The sequence below is a fragment of the Pagrus pagrus genome (genome assembly GCF_965226575.1).
Source record: "Pagrus pagrus genome assembly, contig: HAP1_SCAFFOLD_52, whole genome shotgun sequence".
NCBI classification, from domain to species: Eukaryota; Metazoa; Chordata; class Actinopteri; order Spariformes; family Sparidae; genus Pagrus; species Pagrus pagrus.
In genome coordinates, this window is record NW_028175411.1 from 334,599 (window position 1) to 352,180 (window position 17,582).

The following is a 17,582-nucleotide window of genomic DNA, read 5'->3' on the forward strand; positions in this document are numbered from 1 at the left end:
CTTTACTTACAGGTGTTTTTTCAAACCATTGTTATATGTTTAACTATACACATAATATAATCATTTTTAATTGAGATAAACTATACAATCATTTTTAATTAATCAACAAAACAATATTTACAATTAACCATTGTTATATGTTTAACTAACTGTTATATGTTTAATTAATCAACAAAACAATATTTACAATTAACCATTGTTATATGTTTAATTAATCAGCAAAACAATATTTACAATTAACATTAATTAAAATTACAAATAATTATTGAACTGATTATGAATTTGGGGTTTTTCTTTAGTAATCATGCTCCCTCAGAAATGCCGGGAGCTCTTGAGGGGCAGACTCTTCGGCAGCAAGTCTGCCTCTGAGATTGACTCCCGACAGCTCCTGACCTTGGGCAGCATTCCCCCCAGCTTCCTCATCCTCCCAGTCATCCTCCTCTGCCTCCTCCTCTTCCTGGATGTCACCAGCTAACAGGCAAAGGTTGTGGAGGATGCAGCATGCTCCAACAACCTTGGGGGCGAACAGAGCCCGGATCTCCAAAGCCCGGAGGAAGATGGCTCTCCAGCGGGTTTTGAGCAACCCGAAGGTGCGCTCAATAATGTTGCGGGCCTTGGCGTGATGCCTGTTGAAACGGGCCTCAACTTGGCCTGTTGATTAAAATACAGGTAATGTAGAATACATCCAGGAATTCAAATTCAAAGTAACAACTGTAATAAATAATTTATTCTCTCACCTGCTACAGGTTGACGGTAGGGAGTCATGAGGGCCACCGGATGCTGCAGGCAAGGGTACCCCCCGTCTCACAGGAGGAAGAAGCCAGCTGGTGAGTAGAGGGACTGTTTGTACATAGGAGACCTCTGGAGGACAAGGGCATCGTGGACTGACCCCGTGTTGCCGATGTAAACATCCAAAAATGCAAAAATCCCCTGTTGCTCTTCTTCTGCTCCGCAGGTGGGACAAGCCGGATGTGGCATCCATCTATGGCTCCAACTGCACGCCGGAAAAGCCTCATGCCCAGCCAGCCGAGCAAAACCTGCTCCCACCTCCTCCATCTCCTCAGGCTTGGGGAAATGGATAGCCTTGTGGAGGATGCCCATCATGGCCTCCAAATATGTCTGCCGTGACCCTGTAGGAAGTGCCACATGCCAGCCAGTACAGAGAGACAGCCACCTCAATTTCGTGGCTCCTGCCATGTGGCTTTAGCCGGGGCAACATCTGGACCAACAGATTGATGGTCTCCCTTGACAGCCTGAAGGCTGGTTTGAGGTCAGCCTCCTCAGAGAAGAAGGCGCAGAGGATGGGCACAGTGTTGTTAACTTGTGCATACATTCGAGGAGAATGATCCTGTAGTAAAATAAAAAATATTTTTTAATTAGTAAAACTATGAAATAATATTTGAATTTATTTATTTATTTATTACTTTATGAAATAATATTTGAATGTATTTATTTATTTATTAATGACTTGCTTTTAACTATCAACTATGAATATTTGAATAGACTGATGAATTTAAACACATGCTGTAAAAATGTATTTATAGTTCTCTCATGAAACTTAATGTATGTTTTGTGTTCTATACAAATGAGCTTCACTTGATTCATTACACAAGACTTATCAGACTTGTATCAGATATCAGAAATAAAGAAATTATACAACTTAATATGCTCCTCTATTTCACCTGTAATTGTTGGGTCCCCCCATGATTTCACCAGTAGGTGGTGCTAGGTATCACATATCAAGTATAGTAGCATAGTAGGAAATTTATGAATGAAAGGGGTGGGTCTATAGCGTTACTATTACTAAACAGTTTGGGGCGGACCCTGTTAATCCTGTTTCACACATTAATATTTATAATAATACTTCTAAACCGTACCATATTTATTTTGTTAACTTTAATATGAATGGAAAACCAAGTGCTCCCGAAGAAAAGATAACTTACGAATCCAGCAAAGGCTAGGATAGCCCGAGGTCTCTCCAGACTCCTCCTCCTCATCCTGGCTCTCCTCCGCTGAAGACGCCCCCTCAGCTCAGCAGCTTCCTCCTCAGCCTCCCAGTAAAGAATACCGACCGCGACAGCTAGCAACACTTGCCGGTCCATATTTAACGGTGGTAATACTCTACTAACTACACAATCCACAAATCCACAATGGCGATCATCTACAAACAACAGCCTTTTCGCGGGGTTTTTTTTCCCGCTGTTGGCTCGTGAGATTGAGAAGCACTTAAAAATAAAATAAATAACATACTTATGTACGACGAATGAAGGTTGTTGCTGCTTTATGTACGTGTGTATTTATTTATTTACATGTCACATACACAGGAGAGAGAGAGAGAGAGAGAGAGAGAGAGCACTTGTTTTGGATGATAACGCCCAGCTGTTTAATCAGTGCAGGCTGCATTTGGCTCCACAAGAATGCATCATCTCAAAACTGAAAACGGAGCATTCTGTATTCTTGTGATCTCCGGAGTTCATTCTTCGGAGAACGACTAGCAAGAACATTCTCCTCAAGAACACAAGTCCATTCTTTGCATTCTTGGTATTGAGAAATGCTCATAGTCTGTTAGAAAAGAATGTTACAACAAAACTGTTAATAATGAAGTAACACTGGATATTGGAGTGGGGCTTTAAAAGTAACACTGCTCGTAGTATCTGCTACTAGGGATGTACATTTTAAACAATTTCTTTAATTGATACTTTGCTGATTATCAATTAATCATTAATAATATATGAAATATGAATATTGTTTTATGGAAAACACTTTAAACATAAGTGTTGTGCTCACAACACACGAGCCACCATAATGTAGTGCTTCATGCAACAGTAATAGGGAGTTTGGGGTTAAATTTGGCTATCAATAATAATTAATGATTATCAGGGATAATTATAAATTATGATTACTAATAAGTTCCAATTTACATTAGATCACCTCGGGGCACCACCCTTGAAGAAGGGAAAAAAAGCCAATTCACCAAATCAGTCTCAGAAAAGGTACTAAACTGTTTGTAACTCTGATTAATAATGAACTTAATAACTACAACCAATTACCATAACAGCTAGTAATGGTTGAAGGATTTTGGAGCTCTTGACAAAGTAGAGGTTGGCAACAATCACTCTTGTACAATATTAAATAGACAACATGTGGGTTCAAAAGTCTTTTATTTACAAAGATGAAACACACTAACTTCCATGTACTATATACAGGTTTGTGTGTGTATGTGTGTGTGTGTGTGTGTGAGTGTGTGTCTGGCAGAACAAAGAAACAATGGTGGTCACTGATATCACATGTGGGTTTGATATGCTCCAGGCTCAAGGAATGTGTGTGTGTGTGTGTGTGTGTGTGTGTGTGTGTGTGTGTGACGGGATGCCAGGTTATAGAAGATGGTTAGTTGCATGCAAAGACCCTGAGTCTGTGTGAAGCATCAATCGACTAATGTAGAATTAGCCGTCTAGGAAAGCAAACTACCAATAACCTGACCTGAGATTACAATAACACTCAAACAGTGGACACACATAAATTGAACACACATGCATTACATCAATCAGAGTTTAAAGTCCTGTGCTTAGCTGTGCTATGCTATGCTATCTAAGCCCAGTTCAATGTTACCAGTCTTTAAGGAAAAGGTGTCGGTGGTTGCAGGAGAACGTTGGGATTCCAATGAATGCTGTTCTTGCTGTGCAAGGACTGATGAAAGTCAGCAGAGGAGGAAAAGGTTCGCTCCTGTCCTTTGCGAGGGTAGCAGCTCAGTGCTAACCTGCTTGGTGTTCCTCAGATGGTGAAGTTAGCTGGCAAGCTTTGTGTCGCAGCTGCTGGTGCTAACTGATCAGGAATACTGGCAGGACCTCGTGCCGCTGCAGTGAGGAGAAGTTCTTTGGGCCTGCTGCAAATGAAGCTTGCAGCTCTCCGCAGCTGTTAAGCCCGGAAGAAGAGATCTTGAGGGCAGGCAGCCCGGTGGGGGGGGATGGAGAGGAGCCCTTGAGGATAAGAAGTCAAAGGAGTGGAGAGGCTTGAGGAGAAGAGAGAGAACAAAGGAAGGCGCTGGAGTTTTGACTCTCTGATCAGAGGGGGGTTTGTCACCCTGACCAATAGTAGCTCAAAGCTAAATATTGCACCTAGGTGTGAAGAATGGGGAATTCTGGGACACTGAGTTCAGTTCAGAGTCCATTTTGAAATCCACAATGAATGACTTCATCTGTGGGTCCCAACATAAGGCTACATTATGAGTTAAAGGAACAGACAAGGTATACACCAAGTTACATGAAAAATAAACTAAATATGACAAAAAATTCTTAACGGTGTTTCGATCAGTGATTGATAATCAGCATCCCTATCTGCTATCCTACCGCTCAATATCCCTTGCTAGCCTACTGTATGTTGGTAAGGTAATTGTTTGTGTATCAACTTTAGCATGTAACCACCTTCTCAAATAGCTCTTAAGTTGTCAGTTGTAAATTCAAAGCTGGGAGTTTTTCCTTATCCAAATCGTATCTTCCTTATCCTCTACTGTATCTTGAGGGAAATTGTGATTTGTGTATTTTGAACACATCTATTAAGGCAATCATCAGACTGTTAATGAAATTTCTTGTCACGATCCTGTGATTTTAGTTTTATTGTGTGTGTTTATGTTTTTTAAACCATATTTATTTATTGTGAATTACCTTCACAGCCCACCAGGGGCCACAGCCTGCTGCTGCCCACACTTTGGGAATCACTGTACAATGGGATAGAGGGGTAACTACAGTGTCGTACTCAGAAGCATAGGACAACTGACCAGGCTGCTGTATTTGACTCACTGGTAGTGAGAACGGCACAACATACCTGGAATATATCAAACTTAGAAAAGTATCAGTAAAATATCTTTACTTTTAGCTAGCGCTAATTTCAAAATTTATTTTGGTCACTACTATTATATTATATTATATTATATTATATTATATTATTTAGACTATCATAATTTATCGAAATGGTCCCCCAAAACTATGAAAATTAAACATTCATTCAGAGATATTTTCCTTTGAATCCCAGCATTAGATTTACTAAATCCTCTTACTAATGATAGCAAAGTCAGCTGGGATGCAGATGTTCGAGCTGCGGATAGCATTATGGCTCCGCACTGTCTTTACTGGGCGTCTGCATCACCTGCAATGAAGGAAGATTGATTAGTAAAATTGAACGGGATACATTGCATAATGCAGATACAAAATAGAAATGCCCCGTACCTGAATCCTGGGGAAGGATGATTGGAACCGAGATGGAGGGACGGTTGAACTGCGCCTCGGCAAGCGCCAGCTGTCTCCGGTGCAGCTCCAACCTCTCCTGCTTTATCCGGACCATCTCTTCCTGCAGGGCAGTTTGTCGTTCGAGTCGGCCCTCTATCCCCCGTAGCACCACCAGCTTCTCCACCAGCATCTCGCTGCAGGCGCAGGTCATTATTGTGGGCTGCCCTGTTAAGCCTCCCCGCATGCAGACAGCAGGCCCTGCTGGTTGGCGCGCAGGGACAGGGCACTGTTGTGGGGGTCGTCCTCTCCTGGGGGCGGGCACACCCCTGCTCCGCTCCCGGATGGCTCCTCTTCATCCTCACTTTCTGAGAGCCCCTCGTCCCCCTGAACATCGATGCCCCCACTAATGCATTCAGAGGCCGTCTTCTCGATGATGGAGAGGACTTTCACGCAGGCCACATGGGCTTGAGGGGGAGATCTTTTCGGCTATGGCCTGCCAAACACTGTTCTTCACTGTGATGTTCTTTTTGCCCCTTGTTCCCCCGAATAAAACATCACGGTGCTGCCAGACCTCGTCCACTAAGACGCCCATCTCCTCGGCGGTAAACGACGGTGCCCGCTTGTTTCTTTTGCTGCCAGTTTCTTCCATTCTCACGTGTGTGGCTATATCCACGGGGGTATATATGCGCTAATGGGCTTGATTACTACTTGGATACACCTGTTGGCACACACACACACCCGCAAACCCCCCCCACACACACACACGATACATGCGTAGCCTAATTGCACTGTGTGGGGGGACCACGGGGCGCTGTGTGTGACTTTTGTGCTGATAAAGAGGTGGGTGATCAATTTGCCTGGCATCGATTGATTCAGTTTCAGCACCACTGCGGTGGACAGCTCCCACTAAGAGCTTCTTTTGCTTGATCTTAAGGTTCTCCTAAGAAGGCAGTTCAGAACGCGTCTGGGAAACACCCGTGTATTAGCGCTCCTTCTTAGCCGAACCCTTCTTAAGAGCCTTGTAGCATCCCCGGCTAAATGATGGTCGAACTCTCAAACTTATGGTTCACAATGATTTACTCCTTGGACCATATTCAATGTAAACACACCGTAAGAGCTATGAAAGAAGAAAACAAAATACAGTTACCTTTAAATGAAATTACTTTTAACTGCTTTTATCCCATAAACAATCATGTAAGTTGACTCTCCTTTTAACTATTTCAATAAACTCATTGTAGACTCACAGGTTTTACTCCATGAATTTAAATATATATTTTAACTGCTACGATTGATGTAACAATCATGAAGGAAAATTCATATTTTAACTGAAGGACAACCTCCCATAGAGTGAAATATAAAACAATATTTAACATGAAATTAGCATTTTTAACCGTTCGTTTCTAACTCAAAAAAAACAGTTTTTAACCTTAGCAGATCTCACATAAAACAGACGAGTTAGCTTATAGCTTCATCTCATTTCCAATACAGACCGACACGACAGCTTGGCCGTTGCTAATAGTAGCTACCGTTAACCACAACACGTTCTATACATGAAAATATCCACGGCAACCAAACTCGAGCCGGACATAAATATGGCATGAAAAGGTAACAAAACAAACCTTGTGCCCCTTATTAGCCAGGTGCTAGGGCGTTTCATGTGAGTTAGGCACACTTTAGCATTGAAAACAAACTCTTAGCCTTGCAGACACACTTTTCCTACTGCAGGTAAAGTCCGAAGCACCGGATGTGTACGAGGTCTCGGCGAGACGCTTTCAAAATAAAAGCACTGAATGTAACGTCTGCTTAATATATAAAAAATAAAAGCCTGGCTTTAAAGAATGTTAATAAGTAAACATAAAAACACATTTATAGAAATACTATTTTATTAAAGGTCATTTACAAGCCTTCTTAAGTCCTTAAGAATTATGGTATCTGGGAAACGCGGCCAATATCTGTGTGGCTACAACAAAATATGCAGATATGAGTTTTGAGCTCAGTGCACATCTTTAGGTGGCATTAAAGAAAAAAAGAAGCAATTTTTAGGGTCTATTGGGGTGCAGTTTACTGTGGAGTGTGCACCTCATAATCTTTTGTCCAGTAAGTAAGTGTATACTTTACATTAAAAAAAATTAAATTACTGTGGTACATTAAAAAAATGCTGAGGATGAGTCAGTGGGTGTAAAGGCTGGGTGCTTCAATTGTTTTGAAAAATGTTCGAGAACAATGGCCATTGGACTGACAGTACCCTGATGCTTTGTTGTTTGTGATCTTTGTCTCCGTGATCAAGAACAGCTGTCTATGGTTTCAGATTATATACAGCAACACTCAAAGCAATCCCAGTAGTACAAGTGCAGCTTCAGGTTAGGGTTGTTTACAAAATGTGTATCTTGATGATTCAGCTTGCCCATTTGAATCCATATTAACAAGTCATATAAAGTATGTGTTTGGCATAGGGCTGTCAGCTTTTCACTGCATGATTTACTGTGTGTTTTTCTCTTTTATGTCAAATGAATAACAAACGAAATACAAGAGTGGGAGGGTGGAAAAAGGGTATGTGTAACCATAACTGCACAAAAGTGTACAAAAACAACAATTACACTTAATGGGAGTGTAGTCATTCCCTACTTTAAGAATGACGCGACCCTATTGGTATTTGGAAATCATCTGGGGCCCGCCCTTATTTTTAATCACAACTCTGATCAGCACATGAGACTTGAAGTATAAAGTATTTCCCAAACTTTTTCTTATTTCATAAACGTAACAATTCTATGTGAACTTGAGCCTAAAGCAATGCAGTGCAAAATACTAATCCATCCACATACACATAACAATTTGTAATCTTGCACGCCTTTCAACACATGCCAACACATGCAGTTACAACCCCCTGTCACTAATATAAGATACATTACAGTGTTATGTTGAAGTCAATTCTGCATTCATAATAATCAGAATCAGAAACAGATTTATTGCCAAGAGGGATTTTACACAGACAAGGAATTTTTCTTGGTGAATAAGGTGCATGCATTGAAGACAATAAACAATAAACAAACAAACAGTGACTATAACATATACAATATAAACAATATAAACGCTATCAACACACAGAGGCAAAAAGTGTGGGATGGCTGATAAATAAAGACAGAAGATAAAATATAGAAGATATTAAAAATACAGGATGTACAAATTCTGCATTAATGTAATGCAAAGATTCAAGGGCAGAGGTGGGTTTGAGTGCAGGAGTGAAAGAGTCAGTGTCAGTGTCAGTGGGGGTGGGGGACCCGGGACTTGTTGAGGATCCCAACTGCAGAGGGGAAAAAACTGTTCATGTGGCGGGCGGTTTTGGTCCTGATGGACCGCAGCCTCCTGCCAGAGGGTAGAGTGTCAAATAGTCTGTGACCGGGATGGGAGGGGTCGGCCACAATCCTACCTACACGCCTCAGAGCCCTGGAGCTGTGCAGGTCTTGAAGGGATGGAAGGTTGCAGCCAATCACCTTCTCGACAGAACGTATGATACACTGTAGTCTGCTCTTGTCCTTAGCAGTGGCAGCAGCGTACCAGATGGTGATGGAGGAGGTGAGGATGGACTCGATGATGGCAGTGTAGAAGTGCACCATCATCGTCTTTGGCAGGTTGAACTTCTTCAGCTGCCGCAGGAAGAACATCCTCTGTTGGGCTTGTTGTGGAAATTTGTCTTATTTGTGAGATATCTGAAACAAACTTGTAAGAAATACCAGTTGTCTTTTAAGGATTTTATTCTTTATAAAGAAGGTTCATCAGTCAACAGAGTGGCATGCGGTCTGCAGAAAGAAGAACAAGATGAGACAGTTGAGAACCCTTTTTGTTAAAGGAAAGGAATGCCCTGTTGTAGGAACACATGTCCATCGCCTCTACATTCCATTGAGGTTCTGCTCTTGCATTAATTACTCCTCTCATCTGCAAGCTGACTGTTTTCAGGAAAGAGACGCTATGAAGTCTCTCACCTCTTCACCTGACTTGTTTTGCTTCCAATGAAACTGTCAGATTGACGCATCACAGGAAAAACCCCTCTTCTTTATTTACAGCTTGAATAACCCTTTTTGCCCTCTTCCCCCACTCAAGATGAACACTCCTTTCTCCCAGGTAGGTCAAGTTCATCATCAAATGAATCTCCTTTCAGAGATGAAGAGGAACAGAAGAACTGTCATAATCATGTGTTATAACTTATTTCTTTGCAATTGTAAATTAGGTAACGACTCTGATGTTCTGTGTCTTCTTGTCTTCTTGTGACAAGAATTATCAAGTACACCCTCCAGAGTAAAAGCACTCTGGGCCTCTCCTCTGTTTTCCTAGCCCTCCTGCCCAAATGGTTTAGGACTATGCCTCTCTTATCACACATACCATCCTATAATGGTTTCTGCACTCATCCAGATTTTAAGCAAGTTCTAATTGTCATTAAACCAGGAACTTATGCTCTTAATGTTAACAGATTAAGAAACAGCTAAAGAAGTTGATAACACTGAACTTTTCCCCGTGTCTCTGTGATGAAATTTGATTAAAATCAAGTTTAATGTTTAATGTGTCCTGTGTTCGGTGAAACCACAGCACCTCCTGATGATAAGCCCTGGTACGATTGGGACAGACCTTCAGGAGATCTTTTGTGTAATAAGTTCCTTGATAACCAGTAAATGTTTCTGATATGTTTTGTTTTAACAAGTATTATGCTAGAACCAGGAGGAATAAGTAAGTGATCAATTCTACTAGTTCTACGGTATATTCAAGTGTGTTTTTATTTTGATCCTGTTTTAATTTCCTTTAATTGTTCAGTGATTTTTAATCATGACATAATCCTTTTTCATGATAGACAAAGTTCATCTATTGAGCCATGGTGAGATTCTGTGAAAGGTGAAGCACTGTTTTGAAACGTTTAAAAACTATAGTTTAGTTTTAGTGAGTTCCTGTGAAAGACAGCACGCTCTCAAGCGGTAACTCCCCGCTGGGCAGTGAGCCAGAATCGTCACCGGCTCGGTACTGGACCAGCCACACTCTTCCTAAGACATCGGACCGTGGTCCCCAACCGGCTGATTCCCGATGAGCTGACACTCGGCCATTGGACCGGGACTTCCGGCTAGAGTCGCAAACCACCGGTGAGAAACCCTCCGCCGCTGACTCTGCCACTCTGCTAAGAAAGTAGGCTCTCCATCACCCGTAACAGCTGGATTCACACATGATAAATGAGTGGTGTCTTAGGGTTCTGATCTTTTAGTTTAAGAGAAATTTGGTAACATTTCCTGTTACCTGTTGCTATTCATTGAAATTGCCATTTCATTTATTTAATCTGAATTATTTAGTCAATAAACCTATTTAACCGTATGTCGTTGTCTGTGCAGGTTTGTTTTTAATGTGGAGAACCGATGGAAACTGTGTAGAATTCACTACTTCATTTATGAGATTGAATAAATTTAATAAATTGATTTAAAATTGATTAGAATTGATACAAGTTAACCTTGTTTAGTCGGATTTGATCAATTACCTCCGGATTATTCAAATAGACAAAACATCGGCGGTGGTGCCCCATTAACGAGTGTTTTATTAATCGCCAGTGATTAATAAATTACAATTATTACTAGTGTATCTCCTACACTGTGTCAAATCAAATCAAATCAAATCAAATTTTATTTGTATAGCCCAAATTCACAAATCACAGTTTGCCTCAGAGGGCTTTACAATCTGTACAGAGACGACACCCTCTGTCCTTCGACCCTCGATTCGAGTGAGGAAAAACTTGCCCCAAAAAAAAGGCCCTTTTAACAGGGAAAAAATGCGGAAGAAACCTCAGGGAGAGCCACAGAGGAGGGATCCCTCTCCCAGGACGGACAGACGTGCAATAGATGTCGCATGTACAGAGCAGATCAACGAGATCACAATGTATTCAATTATAAGCGATGGTTGACAGGAGTGAAAGTACACAAAGATGTATTACAGCGATAATGATGAAATGCACATGGAAATGTGATTACTAGTGATAACAGTAGTAATGATCAATGGCAAGGATGGTATGTAGCAATGCAGTACGATAATAGTAGTGGAACGTATGTAACAGAGATGTGACTAATATTAGCGACAGTAGTGGTGGGTGTCAGGCAGGGTCATGGCAGTAGGTGCATCCACGATCAGGCAGGGCCATAGCAGTAGGCGCATCCACGATCAGGCAGGGCCATAGCAGTGGGCGCATCCACGATCAGGCAGTGTCCTTCTCATGTCTGTACCAGGCTCCGTTCCCATAACAAGAAGCACATATCTCTCTTTGTGCAGACAGTACAAACATTCAAGGATGTGGGAAGAACACAGTGAAGACAATGTAAGACATAATAATGAATAAAAATGGTATAGTAATACAATTTCCCATTACACTCCTCCCTTTTGATCATTTCTGGATCACTTTAAGTATATACAAACTACACACTAGACATCAAACTTAAAAATTCACTCTGGATTCAATTTAAGTTATCACATATTGTATAGTTGAAAATCAATAATAGCTGTTTTTGTGGAACATAGACATTACTAGTATTCATTGCAAGCTGGGAGGAGGCAAAACACATGTGAATTACTGAAGAATATTTTTCAATTTATCATGCTAAAATAGATTCAGGGACGCAGGCTTGCTCCTCTACAGCCCCTGCGTTTTGCAAGCGTAGAGGGGGACACTACCTTGGAGAGGTTACTAGCACGATCACAAGGTAGTATGATGTCGTCTTCTGCTGCAAATCCCTGATCTTTATTCATCACATAATTTATGACTAGAAATGAGTAAACAATAATCATAAAAGTATAGCTGTAAACATTTGAGAAAAAATGATTAGTGAACTTGTTACTAAATGTCAAAACTTTTCATAATAGTATAAGCTTGAGAAAAATGATACTGATATCACACACAGTGACTTCATTAGTCTCTGTGTGTTCTTTCAGCTCACCACACCTTACACGTCTTCATCGTCAGAGTCAGGATAAGGAGGAGGGGACCAACCAGGGTGAGGGAACAGTTCAAGGGAATTATCTTCTGAATATGGAGGTGGTTCCAGTGATGCCATTCCAGTTGACGTTGAGATGGACCTATCTATGGCTCTAACAATTAAGACTCTAATGCAATTACGTCTCTGGAATCAGCTACCCGACTATCTGAAAAAAATTATTCATTTATCGTCATTTAAAAAGGCTCTCAAAAAGTACCTAATCAGTCAAACCATGTACCATCAAACATAAGACAATTATTGTCATGATTTTCCTTCGTCTCTCTCTCTCTCTCTCACTTCTTATTCTTTCCTTATCATCTCATTCGTTATTTCTGTTTTGTATTATTCAAATGAATAATACAAAACAGAAAGGGTTTATTTTTTCCTTACTTCCTTACATGTTTAATCACTTACTTTTCTACTTATTTTTCATTATTGTTTAATTATTTTCCTATGTTATTGTTTTTAAACTGTATTAAATTTGATCTTTGAATATGTGGGTGAGGTTTTCATATAAGCCCTTTTGGGTTTCATACCTCCCCTTTGCACATCCCTGTCATGTTGATTGTTCATGTTTTTTTTTTTCTTTATATGATATTGTTTGTGCTAAATAAATAATAAAAAAAAAAAATGCAAGGAATGATGCAACAACCACACAGTCCCATGCAGCGCTGCCCCTTCCTAAACGCAGAACACGCGCTGTGCGTAGGGCCCCACGATCCGTGGGGGGGCCCCATTTTGCGCAAGGGGACGCTTTCTCTGCAAATGCGCAAAGGATGCGCATCGCTGCTGTGAGGCGCGCGTAGAGCACCAAGTCAGCCCGAGGCAGGAGAGAAAAAAAAGAGACGAGAAATCTGACACCACACACGTTGCCGCAATGATTGACAGCACGCAGCATCTGACATGCAGGTGGAGAGATGGCCTCTAAACGGCAATATGAATCAGGAGCAAGCAAAAGAAAGACAAAGTCAAAACAAGAGGAGGCTCGTGCTTCACTTGAAGGTGGGTATGTTGTTGAAATAAAAAAGAAAACTTTGTGGCATAAACACCCCAGCTGCTAGCCTGCTAATCATGAGACAGAAGAGAGGATAATTCTGTCTAGATGTGGACTGGAGATTAAATTTTCCAGCGGCCCTGATTATCATTTATTGAATGTCTTGTTAACTGCATATACATTCAGCTCTGTTGAAAAAGGAGCGGTTAATTGACCAGTTGGTGGTCGTATGTTGGCTCAGGATTATAGCCCATCAATCTATGCTATCAGTAGAAGTTTTGGGCTGTTTTTATGGAGGTAAAATGTCGCCATCTCTTGGTGAATTTAATTCATAACAGTCATATAAGATTAGATAAAATAAGATAAATTAAGATAATCCTTTATTTGACCCACAATGGAGAAATTTAAAGCGTTGCAGCAGCAAACAGCAGTGTGAATATAGAACCTAATTACTAAATGTATAAATAAGTATATAAAAATATTTAAATATAGAAATATCATCAAATCAAATCATAATGCATATTATTATTAGTTGTAGTCGTATTTGCATTAATTGCATTTTAATCTTTGTGAGGAGGCTAGCACCATTGCAGTAACTCTCCCTGTTACAGTTGCCTTTGCTGAGCAAAAACTGAAGCTCATCAATGGTGCAAGAACGCTTGAGCGGCCTAGCTATCATAAGCATCAACTCAGAAGTGGCATAGCAGCTGTCATATGATGACCTCATTGATGACTTTGCATCCAGAAAATGCAGATGTGTGCATCTGTAAAAGGCTTGTTCCATTGTTGAAAGAGTCATTTTGTAATGGGGAGGTGGGGCCTCAAAATAAAATTCTGCTTAGGGCGGCCCCATGAGAGTTAATGCTACAATGAGCCCAGTGAGCAGAGACAAGATCAGTGCTTTCCATTTACCAAACATTGTATCAAACCAGCCAAAGGTGCTGTTAATACCAGAATTTTCAGCAAGTTCTCCACGAAGAGACCTCAGTCTCTCAAGAGCCTGGGCGACAGATCCGTCTGGGGCTGTGTTATTGGGAATGAAAGTACAGCAAGAGTCACCAAACATTACACAGACGCCCCCCTTGTCAGCCAGCAGCATGTCAAGCGCCATTGTGTTTTGCCAAGACATCAGAGATGTTGCTGACATCTGCTCAGCTAGTCCAGTGAGGGCATCATGTGTGTAGTTATGAACCTCTGTTGGTTGTAATGATGTAATTAATCCAGTCCACATTTTTATTCAGTGTACACCACCAGCAAAAAGCTGTTTCAAAGCCTGCAAGAACCTGATTTCTAGCTTTGAATTCATCAGGGACACCACGAGGCACCCCTATAGCATCGATGTACACTGTTTTGTCAAAACTGCCAAGTGGGTTAGAAAAACGTTTCACCCTGTAATTTTGGGAGTGATGGTATTCTCAAACCGGCCACAGGTGTACCTGCGAAGCATACATGGTTATTGCACACAAACCAGTCCAATTAGCAGGTAGAGATTTTCGAATTCTACCGCAATCCCAGTAGATGTCTGGGTATGGCTCTATCTTATAGTCAAACGCATCACGCTTCCAGCGCAGACCATAAGAGCCATCCTCGATTAGTTCTTTGCCTTTCTCTGTGCTTTGTCCGCTGCTGTCAGGAGGATACAGGATATGAGTTTTTGCACATTTAAGACGTGTCTGTCCGACACTGATACTGCCATAGGTGCGGTTGAAACAAATAAAGGTAGCACCCGATGCTACTTCAACTTGTCCTGCAACTGGTAATGGTGGTGAAGGAACTGAGAAACGGGGCAGCGGAGGGCAAGATTTGAACAGTGAGTGGCTGTACCTCCAGTGAGGTTGTGTAGATATTCTAGTGAGCAAACAGTCCACCAGACACACTACAAAGGGACCCACTCTTGGTTTGGGTTCAGTGCGACAATGAGGATTTCCAGGCAGACTGACCAGTGACAGGTTTGCTGTGTAGCCTTGACAGATGAGGCATGATGAGTTTGTCGTTGTGCGTGCAGTATAATTGACATACTGCATCCACAGATTCTTTAAGAGCCATCCAGGGGCCCTGTCTGGTCCATAGGGGTCAGAGGTCAGGTGTCTTTTGGTTCTGTGTAGAAGTGCAGTGCTGTTGTGAGTGGTAGTGTTTTGTGAGACACTTTTGCTGGGATGAGTCGAAGGCCATATTATGGGTACCACTATGATGACAGCAATCCCCACAAGACAGCACAAGGTGCCTCGGAGACCGCACATGCCTGGCTGCCTGAATGGATGCCACGGACGTTGACGTCTTTCCACGTTGCACACAGGTGAATCAGTGCTTCGATCAATCGGCGCTCCGAAAGTTGTTTCGTCCCACAGTATGTCAATACTGTGACCGTCTGCTTCTCTTCCTGGCATTATGAACACTCCTGGTCCTCAGCGTGTTGTGGAGTTGGGACCTTCCTGCAGTGGCTGGCGTGTGCCCAGGTGGCTCTCTCAGCGATTTTGATGGCAGTGTGGGTGGTGAGGAGGACCTGGAACGGGCCGTTCCACTTTTTGGACCTCCAGTGTTTTTGCCTGAGGTCACGAATCACGATGTAGTCGCCTGGAGTAAGGCTGTGGAGAGGATGGTTGGCCGGAGCAGGAAGGGCGTCCTTTACCAGTCTGTGGATTTGAGATAAAGCAGAGGACAACGTCTGGCAATATTGCAACATATCATTTTCACAGAAACAGGTCTCAGGGAGTGGTCTATTAACAGGCCCTACTCCCAGTTCGGGAGGCCTGCCAAGGAGGATTTCAAAGGGACTTAGATTTGCGCGTGCTCTTTTTCTCATTCTCATGTACATTAGCACAATCGGCAGGGCTTTAGTCCATGAGTTTCTTCACAGCACTTTGCAAGTTTTGATTTCAAAGTGCAATTTTCTCTTTCCACTGCACCCCCACTCGCTGGATGGTAGGAGCAGTGTTGTCTCAAGTCAATCCCAAGAAAAACCTCCTAGCTGTTTAATAGCTTCACTCACAAATGGTGTACCATTATCACTACTTATTTTCCTGGGGATACCCCATCGTGGTATCACACACGTCATCAGGGCCTTGGTCACAGCAGCGCTGTCCTGCTTTGAGGTGGGAAACACCTCAACCCATTTGGCAAAACAAGGCAATATTTCTTGCCTTCACTTCGGGTTAGTTCAATGAAATCCATCATGACATGTTCAAAAGGTCCCTCTGGTTGTGGATGTGCTGCTTGTGGCTGTCGTGTAGTTTTACCTGCATTATGTGTAGTGCAGATATGACAGGATTGGCAAAATCTTTGAGAATAGGCTGTAAAGCCTTTTGTGAACCAATGTTTTTTTATCAGATCAAACATTCCCCCATCTCCCCCCCAATTTGGCAAAATGTGGAAAAAAGTGTTTTGGTAAACATGGTTTACTGTCAGGTCTGTGCCAGATGCCGTTAGTGTATGTGCAGTCGTGTGATCGCCAGATTCGTTTTTCATCAGCAGAAGCGCTAATATCTGTGTGTGTGTGTGTCAGAGTCGGAAGCACTAGTGTCTGTGTGTTTTTCAGGGTCAGAGTGAAGCAGGGTGTGGGTGTGTCTTACTCCATGTTTTCCAGCAGCAGCTTTAGCAGCTGCGTCTGCTCGTGCATTTCCAGAGTGGTATTCCAGAAAGGAGGTTCAACAAACTCTGAGTCTATCCCTGAACTCTGAGTTGACTTACCCTGTGAAGTGAAACTCTGAGTTTTCCGTTCCAGGATAGCTGATCTGAGTTAGGTAAGTCGACTCTGAGTACGTTAACTTTGAGTTGAGCTCGTGCCTGACGACTAGTAAAAAGCCATCATCAATGGAGCTCAGATACTGTGATTCACCATGGCAACAGGGGAGAAAACAGGAAGCAGACATTTTCTGTGGGGAAATAAAGTAACACGGCTGCGGCCATAATAAAAATCACTGACAGAGTTTTAGATGCGGCCGTCTTTTCATTTTGAATTTAACATCACTTTCTTTTATATTAGCCTTTGAGGAAGTGGTTGAATGTTGTTCAGTGTTTTATTTTATTTTAGGCTATTTTATTTAATTCAAATCGGCTGAAAATATAAAAACAGTCTCACGATGGCTCCTCACTTTGGTTTTATTTCACATATTAAACAAAGTAAAAGTTTATTCAGTGGATATTTTAACTTGTAGTAGCTTTTATCACCAACAGACTACTGTCTACAGATTTAACTAGAAGTCATTTAATCTTATACTCAATGCGGCTGCAGATGTGTGTTAAACAGCTTAACACACATCTGTGTCCTAACATCCTGCTGAGTAGATGAACATGAAGTGGTGCTCACCTCCACCACGTCCGCCAGAGACAGAGGAGCTGGTCCTGAGTCAGGTCGCTGGGTGACCAGAGGCTGAG

General features: G+C 41.9%; 1 protein-coding gene and 1 long non-coding RNA gene across 4 annotated transcripts in view; both read right to left on the minus strand.

Annotated features, from left to right (window-relative positions):
- Positions 1–182: 182 nt before the first annotated feature.
- LOC311253845 (uncharacterized protein) lies at positions 183–7,034 on the minus strand. Of its 3 annotated transcripts, XM_084384319.1 has the most exons (5): positions 6,675–7,034; positions 5,223–6,339; positions 5,054–5,142; positions 738–1,348; positions 183–651 (listed from the first exon to the last, which is right to left on the minus strand). In XM_084384319.1, the coding sequence occupies exons 4-5, from the start codon at positions 763–765 to the stop codon at positions 296–298; spliced, it is 384 nt and encodes a 127-aa protein (XP_084240445.1). In that variant the 5' UTR covers positions 766–1,348; positions 5,054–5,142; positions 5,223–6,339; positions 6,675–7,034; the 3' UTR covers positions 183–295. The 3 variants fall into 3 exon arrangements, 1 of the variants encoding a protein (XP_084240445.1); XR_014621966.1 differs by lacking the exons at positions 183–651; positions 738–1,348 and having other exon boundaries at positions 4,577–5,142; positions 6,842–7,008; XR_014621967.1 differs by lacking the exons at positions 183–651; positions 738–1,348 and having other exon boundaries at positions 4,577–5,142; positions 5,223–5,940; positions 6,675–7,007.
- A 6,022-nt stretch (positions 7,035–13,056) lies between these two features.
- Positions 13,057–17,582, minus strand: part of LOC311253841 — a 37,538-nt gene continuing 33,012 nt past the window's right edge. The window contains exon 5 of the long non-coding RNA XR_014621960.1: positions 13,057–15,841. This is a non-coding gene — a long non-coding RNA (uncharacterized lncRNA). The remainder of the gene's footprint in view (positions 15,842–17,582) is intronic.

What these genes read in the sequence shown, in the direction of transcription:
- LOC311253845 (XM_084384319.1), bottom strand. Translation starts at nt 765, where the DNA reads ATGACTCCCTACCGTCAACCTGTAGCAG. An exon ending in CTACCGTCAACCTGTAGCAG is followed by an intron (nt 652 to 737) that starts GTGAGAGAATAA and finishes TTTAATCAACAG; the next exon opens with GCCAAGTTGAGGCCCGTTTC.